Consider the following 10,024-nt stretch of genomic DNA (forward strand, 5'->3'; position numbering starts at 1 on the left):
CATCTGGGAAGTGTCGAGGTCCCGTGGTGAACCCGAGGCTTCCTGCAGAAGATGTGCAGTAAAAAACTAGTACCTCAGAGGTACTAGTTTCCTGAAACCATGGGGCAAGGGCGGGAGTCTGATCATGTTTCCGGTGGTAGTCCCCTCGGAAAAAGGATTTTTTAAAAAAAGTTTCCACGGATGCGCACAAGCACCCAAGGGAGCATGCGCACATTTGAGGTTTTTTTTTTAAAAAAACATCCCGTTTGCCCCGCGCCCCACTTCTTTACCACGCGGCAGGGCTGTGGAGTGATCGGCACCTCCCCCCTACCACGGGACCTCCACGGGACCTTGATCGGTAGGTCTGCTCGAGCAACCACCGTTTTTTAGCTAACAGCCACGTTCCCCCCCCCCCCCGCAATTTCCTCCCCGCGGGACACCCGTCCCCCCCCCCCCCGCAATTTCCTGCCCGTGTGACCGGGACCTGTGACTAGCTTTCCACTGCTTAAAGGAATCCTTTTTACCTTTTACAGCTTCCATTACTTTGTTTGTTAACCATGCAGGCTTTTTTCTATACCTATTTGTGCCTTCCCTAACCTGAGGAATATATTTTTTCTGAGCTTCTAGGATTATAGTTTTAAATAGTTTCCAAGCTTCCCCAATGGTTTGACCCTTTCTACTTTTTCTTTCAGTTTCCTCCCCACATGTCCCCTCATATCAGAGAAGTTACCCCTTTTAAAGTTAAAAGTGGTTGTGTCAGTCTTTTTGGCCAATTCCCTATTTATACAAATGTTGAACTCAATAACATTATGATTGCTGTTCCCAAGCGGTGCAATCACTTTTACATCTCTCACCAGGTCTTGAACGTTAGTTAGGACCAAATCAAGGATTGCCTTTCCCCTGGTAGGTTCCATGACCATCTGCTCCATAGCACAGTCATTGAGAGTGTCTAGACATTCATCATTAGTGTGATGGACCTGATGAATTTTACTATGAGATATGATTATCTATTTCTTAGGGGTGTTCCCTTGAAACATCTTTATGACATGAACTAAATTAGCAGTATAATAACACCCCTTAAGATTGGGGAGACCCATGCTTCCATCAGATGAAGCCCTACAGAAGGCCTTAAAGTGGACTCTGGGTTAGACCACAGAAAGTTGGTGAGGGCCTTTTGCCATTCCTTCAGTGTCAGAACAGTGAGGCTTACTGGAAGAGTCTGAAATAAAAATGTAAACTTTGGTTGCAGAAAGTTTTAAACCAATGGAGCCTGTCTGACCATGATTGTCATAATTTGTTCCACCCTGTAATCTGTGTGCAGATTCCCTTGTATATTTTGTCAAAATTATATTGAATCAGCAATTTAAAATCTAATGGTATAAAACCCCCTAGATGATGCCATACTTTATCTCCCCAGAAAATTTTTAAAACAGATATTAAATTGGAGACTGTAGATTGTTTCAAGTTAAGAGGGAATAACTCTGATGCTCTGTTTTATTGCTAATCCCAAAATTTGTCAGAAAGCCTGAAGGTCAGAGTGCAAGGTTTGTAGGAAGTCCTCTAGTTTTGTGAGATATAGGACCAAATCATCAGCATAGAGGGAGATTTTATGTTCTGTATGACCAATCTCTACCCCGGTGATGTTTGAATCCTGTCTAATTCTGCCAGTGCTTCCATCTTTAAAGCAAAAATAAGCTGGGATAAAGGGCATCCCTGCCTGGTGCCACTATTGGTAGAAAAGGGGTCCAAAGCGAGGCCATCGGCTCTGACCAAAGCCCTTGAAGAGGAGTATAGAGTCTTAATTGTCATCCTGAAAGCCTCTCCAAAACCTGTTTTGGAAAGCAGGGAGATTTAGGTATTCTTTTTAAAGAGCATTTGCATATCTGGGCATCTTTCCCTTTCATTAAAGGTAAAGGTTCCCTTGCTCGAAAGCCAGTCGAATCCGACTCTAGGGTTGCGGTGCTTATCTCCGTTTCAAAGCCGAAGAGCCAGCGCTGTCCGAAGATATTTCCGTGGTCACGTGGCCGGCATGACTAAACACCAAGGCGCACGGAACGCTGTTACCTTCCCACCGAAGTGGTACCTATTTATCTACTTGCAATTTCTTGCTTTCGAACTGCTAGGTTGGCAGGAGCTGGAACTAGAGACAGGAGCTCACCCTGTCTTGCGGCACACTCGGGTCTCGAACTGCTGAACTACTGACCTTCCACAGCCTGCAGTTCAGCATCTTAACCACTTGAGCCACCGCAGCTCCTCCCTTTCATTAGTAACCACCAAATTGAGGAGGAATGCATTCAGCATTAAGGAACTTAGGCATCCATCCCACGAACACTCTTCTGGAAGTAAGCACAACTGAGTAAAATGGTACTTGCTTTTTGGTAGACCTTTTTTTGGATTGCCCCAAGAGTCTATATACACATGTCCATATTGAATTACACTCATTATATTCAGTACTGGAATCTCTTACCTTTTTCATTTGAAATCTTCCCTGCTGGACATGCAAGGCAATCATAGCAGCAAAAAGGCTGCCCTTCCTTCTTTGCCCTGCTAAAACCAGCACGACAGTCCTCATTGCAAACAGAAAGAGGTTGCACCTAGCCAAAATAGAAGACAAATGAATTTGGCATGGCATGATGGCATGACCTCTAGAGAAGATTTGGAGTGAAATGGATGGTTGAAAGTTCTATAGTACTTTCAGTCGTTTAGCAATGTGATGGGATGGGTGCAGTCCTTCAAGGTCTTTCTCTTTCCACAGTGAAAGGACATCATAATCTGGTATGTTTCTAGCAACGGGTTTGAAGGACAGTTAAGGGACCTTTCTGGTCTATAGTCTTCCTAGCTCAGACATATGCCCTCTGGGTAAGGTGGTTAATGTGAAATGAATTTTGTAAAGGATACTGCCAGTGTCATTGTGTGGGGGGACTTCAGTATGAATCTGCTTTGTCTGTCTATGCTCAGGAATTCTTGTCCTCCACAGCATCGAGAGGACTGTCCCAGTTTGTACTAAGACCCACTAATATAAAGGGACATTTGTCACATTCACTCCTCTGCACTGGGCAACAGACTGATGATCTGGTGGGAAGCCGTTAACTTTAACTTCCCATGTGAATAGGTCATACTCTACTTGTAATCTAATTCTACCTTCCTACATTGGTGCTCAACCCCTTAAGATGGTTTGCCCCATAAGCCTTGTGGGTCATTTGTATTTCTAAAATTCTATATAGGTGGTGGTGGGGTTGCATAGTTTCAGTCTCCATTGTGTTGATTGGAACTGGCTATAGAATGATTTTAATTAGTTGCAATTATTTTAATATGGTTATTCATGATTTCTGTATATTTTATTTTGTTAAGGTGCAATGAATACTTAGAAAAGTGGGACAAAACTGAGTTGTTTAAATAAAAAAATTACACTATCTTGGCCGATTATGTTTGTCATCTCAAGGCTTTGTCCAGTGTTCTAGATTGTGGAAGCATTCAGGGAGACGATACCATCATATGCTGTCTTGTGATGAAATCTGTTTCGTGTTGGTTGGTCAAGCTGTGCTAATTCATCAGGATACTGCTACATTTGATAATGTTTTTCTATGTTCCTTCTATATACCTGAATCCCTTTCCAACTGAAGGCACAGAAAGGATCTTGATGACAGAACAAAATTTTGCATGGCAAAATTTTTAGAGGCAATAATTAAGTATTCTTTTTCCCCAAAAAACTTTTGTCTAACAAAATTTAAGGAGAAAATGATTGCTCAAATGATACTCCCCTAATGAACAGAACAAACAGAGAGAACAAATTTGTTCTGTGACCATTTTACTTCTATTTTAGTACTGTAGAAAACCACTTGACATATCCTAGACCATACATACATCATACCTGGTTGAACACGGTTGGCCATTCAATGGCTTTCTCATGAATGAGGAGCATTTTGTCTGGGGGAGCCTTTGAGTCTGTCTTGCCCACTTTGACTCTATGAAAGGACTGGTTTGGGAATGTGACCCAATTGATAATATCAAGTTCCGTGAGAAATTCACCATTTTGGTTAAAGGAAATCCTTTCCCCAGCAGTGTTGTTGAAAGAAAAACTTCTCAGAAAGTGGTGGAGCTAAATGGAGAGGGGGAGGGAAAGTAAATTTGGATCATAAGGATGACTAACATATGGAAATTTGTAACAGGATGACACATTCGCAGAAAGAAGAACTTGTGTTAATGTTCCCCATGAAGCTACTCCCAGCCTCATACCTGGAGCCTTACAAAATTTATTTGCCCCCCAAGCCGGAATAACGAGGCAGACACCAGTGTTGGGTATAACTTTGGGCCACTTTATTAATTAACAACTTCAACTGAAACCAACGGCAAGGGCAATAACTTTTTGCGGTATGGATAAGGCGAGAGGTCCAAGACCCCTCCCTTACCTCATGGCATAAGGGCGAGCCACCCTGCCCCAAGCGGGAGCCAGCAGCCGTGGCTCCCGCCCGGCCGGCTAGCCATTGCAGGGACCACCCCCGCAGACCCACCCCCCGAGCCGCTAGACTCAAAGAGATGAATCAATCGGGGCGTTCCCGAAGGCAGTCTGTTTTCCCCGCCCCGTGCCGCAGGGCACAAAGACTGTACTCACAGACTCCTTCATCCCCAAATAATGGGTATCGGCTGGTGCTCACTGTACCGCAAACTGAATTCCTCCTAAAACCCTGCCTATCCAAAGTGACCGTCCTAACATCACAGCCCACCCTTAAACACCTGCGCCATTGCTGCAGTGCAAGGTAGGCGAAAAACACCCCTTCCACAGGCCAATCAGGAAGAGGTGAAAAAATTCCTACCTGGCCCCGAAATCGGGCGACCAGCCACAGCCTACACTGTCAACAGGGCGGGAGGGTGGGCCGACGTCTCCGCGGGAACTGCCTGGAGGGGGGAGGGGCCGTGCCTTATCAGCTCGGCCCCCGCCCCTTTCAAATGCCCGGATTTAGGCATTTGCCGCCAATTTGCCTGCCTCTTCCAGCAGGGCGGCAAAGGCGCCTCCCCCATCCCAACGGCCGCAAGGGCCGCGGGCTGGGGGATTCAAATACATTAAAATACAGAATTCAGAACAAATATAAACCAGAAAATCGGGCTTTATGTTTGACAGCCCTGCTCTAGAGGCTCCTCTGGATGTCCTGAACCAGTACCTCTTTGCTTTAAGTGCCTGAGGGTGACCAAGATGAAATGGAATCCCCAACAAGAAGAGGATGAAGCTCTCTGGGGATGAGTCTGCAGTTAGATATGCAGCAGTTTCTAGGCAGGATTGAACCCAGCAGTATGGCAGCCTTCGCAGTGAGGATCATGGAGACCAAAGAAATAATTAGGCTAATTAAATTGCCTGGTAAGAAACTGGATATTAACAGCACATCTGTCAGTGCCCACAGGGTAGGCCTGTTGTCTTATTTAGCTATTGCCCTCCCCATCCGACTGCGGAAGCATTTTGATCAATTGACACTACCAAAGTTCAGAAGAGGCTTCACTTTGGCCAGAATGAATTCTTGGGGTGCAAATATTAAAATGTGCCATATACAAATAGAATATGTAGATGCTGATACGATAAAGTTGAAACTATTGAACACATGATCATGGAGTATCGTATAGTTAAGGAGTTGAGGTCCAGTTTAATTACTTCTTTACTCATAAAGATGGAAAGGTGTGAGGAGGCACCTGAGAGTACGAGGGCACAGGTGTCATGGTGATCATCAGATACAAATGATTCTATTATTCTGTGGCAAAAAAAAATTAGGGGCAATAATTAAAAAGGCAGAAGAAGAATATCAAGTAATAGCTGTATGAGCAGAGAGAGAAAGAGAGAGATGATGTCTGGCTGGCTGCCTGGAAGACAGACAGACAGACAGACAGACAGACAGACAGACAGACAGACAGATGATAGAGTCAGCCAGTTTTGGATGGGAGGAAATTATATCCGAGACAGTAAGTAAAGACACTGAGGAATGCTCTTGGACTCATCCTTGCTAACAGAGAAGAAGGTTGGCATGGAAACTGCGACCAGGTTTTAACTCACAAGTTATCTCCCTAGGTTACTCTCCTGAATTAACTATGCTCATTTATGCCAGTGTAATCTTGGGATTGGTTTACTGACGTGGAATTCAAATGGGATTTCCCTTAGAATGACTAGGAAGCTTCAACTAGTGCTTAACACAGCAACACACTGCTCCCGTCACTTCCTTTTCCGCATGCCCTCCACAGAGTTTTTCTCAACCCATTATAGGGAATTTAAGTCACTATGCAAATTATATGGTAGGAAGTTCAAAAGGCATGTTCACTTCCAGGGACCTTTTAAGAGTGTTTCAGATAGCTCTTCTTTGAGGTTGTTGGAAATATAAAGCCAGAAACTGACCCTATGTCTGCATTATTTGGTTGAGAGGGATTATTGTTATTATGAAACTGACCGTTTGACTGCATTAGGATATTTTATAGGGATTGAAAATATCAGGATTCATATTGTGCTAGATTGTCCCTGTGATGATTTGTATGTGAGCCATATTAGGTTTCTAGAGAAAAGCAGGTACACATATTTTAATTAATAAACACATTTAACAAATCAGTGAGTATGATGATGATGTCACCTGCCACCACTCTTGATCCAGAAGATTCCATCGCCCACGAGGTACGATTGTTCTATATTTGAATCTGGAGGACCACATGGCCTGCAAAGCATGGACCACAGCATAGACACCGTTATAGATGTTGTAGCTGAGGGTAGTTGTGGCTGTTTCAAAAACAGATCCAGGAAGATCCTTCAGTTTCTCCTCTCCAGTACAAATTTCCCCACCCTCCTTGTCTACCGTGTGGTTGGAGAATGAACACAGAAATGCCTGTTGCCAGAATTGTCTGATAAAGCCATCCTCTTTTGCAGAGGTGAGATTTTTCTCCTGGAGAAATTTCTGGAATCCTGAGAGCTCCACTGAGTGAACTGCAAAGGAGATGGCACCATGGACAAAATCGATGTCCCAGTCTCTTTGAAAAGGTAGTGAGGTGAAGTCCATCTGAGCTGTCAAAATCCAGATTTTACCTTTTCCCTCAACTGGTATATCCTCAAGTTCCGGGAGTCGGAGGAACAGTCTTAAAACTATCATGGTCTGAATTTCACCATGTAGGACCAAAACTTTGGCAGTGCTTCCCATGACAAGTTTGTATGTTTCAACTGCTTCAGCCAGTCCTTCAGCAATTTCACTGGAAAATATTGGTGGTGGAATTGTTGCTACGAAGTCAAGGCAGATTCCATTCTGAGATAGCATAGGAACTATGTCCTGTACAAATCTTTCTCCAGTCTCATCATTCAGAGAAATCACCCCAATCCATGTCCATCTGAAATACAGCAATAAACGAAGAATCCCCAAATATTGATGGGCCTGGTTTGGGAACATATGGTGGAAGAAAACAGACTGTGTTTTGTTGTCCATCTTTGGTGCAGAACCATAAGATATCTAAACAAAGAAGAATAAAGAAAGACATTTCAAAATTAAAATTAGGGTCAGTTTAGTTTCTAAAACATATTACTGAACGTGAAGCTTAGCTTGTCAGCTAAAGTGACTGTTAGCAAGATGAGGTACACAGAGGCTCTACAGTCTTATACCATTGCTACACACAAAAATGCCATAAATTATGCATCATTTTGTTTCATACATTCCAAGACATATAATGAAAAGTACCTACCTACCTTTACAGTATTGCCCATTTTGGTCTTCAAACCACATCTAAAATACAAGAAATTTCATTCTCCCTTCATACACTGTACCTGTGGAATCTTGTAGGTGCAGAGAATAACTGCTGTGAAGAGACAGATGTCAGAGTTTGGTCCTGTGATGACTGCAACTGGATTGTTCTGGGCATCACACTTGTAGTTAGGAATGAATCTGCCTTGTGTGGAGAGAAGTTCCATTGAGGCATGATAGGTCCAAATTGGATTGAAATGGCTGTTGTAGATGTCAAAGCCCAGAGTGATGTTGGATAAGATCTGGGAGTTTTCATTGATTTCCTTTACAGCAAAGTCCAAGGCTAGGATCTGCTGGTAGTTCTGAGTCAGGAACCTGCAATAAAAGTGGAGAACTTTAAGCTGAAAGGGAAGGTTTCTTCTGTCTGATTCCAGCCCAGCATAATTGCTACCAAATAGCTACCCTTAACCAAGACACCAGAGAGATTACACATATAGAACATGAAGAGTTATATATGAGAAAATATGCCATGTAAAATATCTCAGTGCTCTGAAAAGATCAAGAATATCCTTTCCCCCAGGAACAAAAGCATAAATATTCTGTAAACAATAAATACATATCTTGTCCAGGGATTTAAAAAAAAAAAACACATAAGAAAGACATGCATACATGTTTAAAGCAATCAGGTTTTTTTTTAACTTCATATCTGCTCCTTTCTAGTAAAATGGAATACTGAATGTTTCCTGGCACAATAAAGTATGATAGAGGAGACATCATTTCACTGAATTAATCTTGAAAAGCAGCTGATATAATTCTAATTCTGGAAACTATGAAAGGAGAAGTGAACACATAGCAACAGCACCTAGCCTTGGAAATCAAGAATGTAGAGACAGGACAAAACACAGGCCCAACCATTCTCCACCCCTCTAAATCTCAGTAAAACCTATTTTTCATGATTTGGTGGAGCGGAAAATAACAGTTTCTTACAAAAGGTGATCGAACTGTTCCTCAGATGGACAATTTCCAAATGTTATTGGGTGGGAAAACATGTAGATCTGGGACATAATGCCAGCTATGATGAGGTCCCCCGATTTATAATATTTGTGAAGGATAGGGAGAGGACTTCTGATGGGGCACAGAGGAGCCTTACACAGTGCCAAAGGGATTAACCCTAATGCCAGCACCACAAACACCACCATCCTGGGTGAACCTTTGGCCATCAATTTGGCTATTCCGATAATATTTTCAAGTCTTTCTGAGTATCCCAACTTGAATGATCATGCAGCTGTCACCTCGTCTTTCACTGAGCTCAGATTGATGCAGCCTTCTCTGTCCTCACCCCCTGCCCTGAATGATTCAGGGAATATTAATAGCCTCCTTCAGTCTTGGATACCAGTTTTGCTAGGGGCTGTTGGTTTTCTCTAGGAACATGAAATAGACGTAGAAGTAATAGTGGTAATTTTGTTAATTGCAGGGGTGATCATAATCTACACAGATATATTATGGGGGCGGCATTCTGATGTCATGTCCCTCATATGGATTTTTAAAATTATTATTATTATTATTCGTACAAGGAAGCAGCCACTTGTCCTGATGAACTGATGGGCACTATCATGATCACCTTCTCTAATCTGGACTATATGGTCCCTTTAGTGTTGCCAGTCCCCTGTTACAGGCAGCGGATCCCCATGCTCTAACTGGCAGTGAGAGTAAAATAAAACTGTGGACGCAAACTTACCTAAAGGCTGTTTTCGGGCTTCAGGGCTTGTCAGTAGGAAGGCAAAGGTCCGTGTATTCCTTCCAATGGCATTTCCTGGGGCTGTGGGGCACGGCTTGGGTGCCTTCCATGCTGCTGGCTAATGGCTGACAACCAGGAGCTTGTGTCTGGTGGGTTGGGCTTGGGAGAGGGCGGACCTGAGAAGCACAGTCTGCTCTTCCCCTATTTAAAGACCTGGCACGAGTTCATTCTTGCAGTTCTTCAAGAACAGCCTTTCTTCACTCTCTTGTGTTTAAGATTGTATTGTGGTTGTTCTTAATCTGTTCATTAAGTCACAACTTCCAGTGGTTTAGGCATTGGGCTGCATCCATTTAAGTGTGGAGAGGATGTTCCTGCATGCCTCCCTCCCTGGATTGGGGACTTCCTTAAGGGGTCTTGGGAGTCAAGCCCTTGCTACGCTGGTCCCAGCTTGGGAGCAGTCACAGGGCTCCCCACCCAGGCGGCAAGTGTTCCATACAGAGGCTTGTTTCCCTGCCAGTTTGGTGTAGTGGTTAAGTGCACAGGCTCTAATCTGGGAGGACCAGGTTTGATTTCCCCACGCCTCCACTTCCAGCTGCTGGATGACCATGGACAAGCC

General features: G+C 43.6%; 1 protein-coding gene across 1 annotated transcript in view; it reads right to left on the reverse strand.

The window, feature by feature from the left end:
• LOC107105676 (vomeronasal type-2 receptor 26-like) overlaps positions 1 to 10,024 on the reverse strand; it is a 26,756-nt gene that overhangs the window by 4,469 nt on the left and 12,263 nt on the right. The window contains exons 4-8 of the mRNA XM_015405673.1: positions 8,658 to 8,795; positions 7,754 to 7,931; positions 6,582 to 7,442; positions 3,851 to 4,078; positions 2,447 to 2,573 (exon numbers count right to left, since the gene is read on the reverse strand). Of these exons, the coding sequence (XP_015261159.1) occupies positions 2,447 to 2,573; positions 3,851 to 4,078; positions 6,582 to 7,442; positions 7,754 to 7,931; positions 8,658 to 8,795 (1,532 nt within the window). The remainder of the gene's footprint in view (positions 1 to 2,446; positions 2,574 to 3,850; positions 4,079 to 6,581; positions 7,443 to 7,753; positions 7,932 to 8,657; positions 8,796 to 10,024) is intronic.

The sequence above is a fragment of the Gekko japonicus genome, unplaced genomic scaffold, assembly GCF_001447785.1.
Source record: "Gekko japonicus isolate JY-2015 unplaced genomic scaffold, Gekko_japonicus_V1.1 scaffold6188, whole genome shotgun sequence".
NCBI classification, from domain to species: domain Eukaryota; kingdom Metazoa; phylum Chordata; class Lepidosauria; order Squamata; family Gekkonidae; genus Gekko; species Gekko japonicus.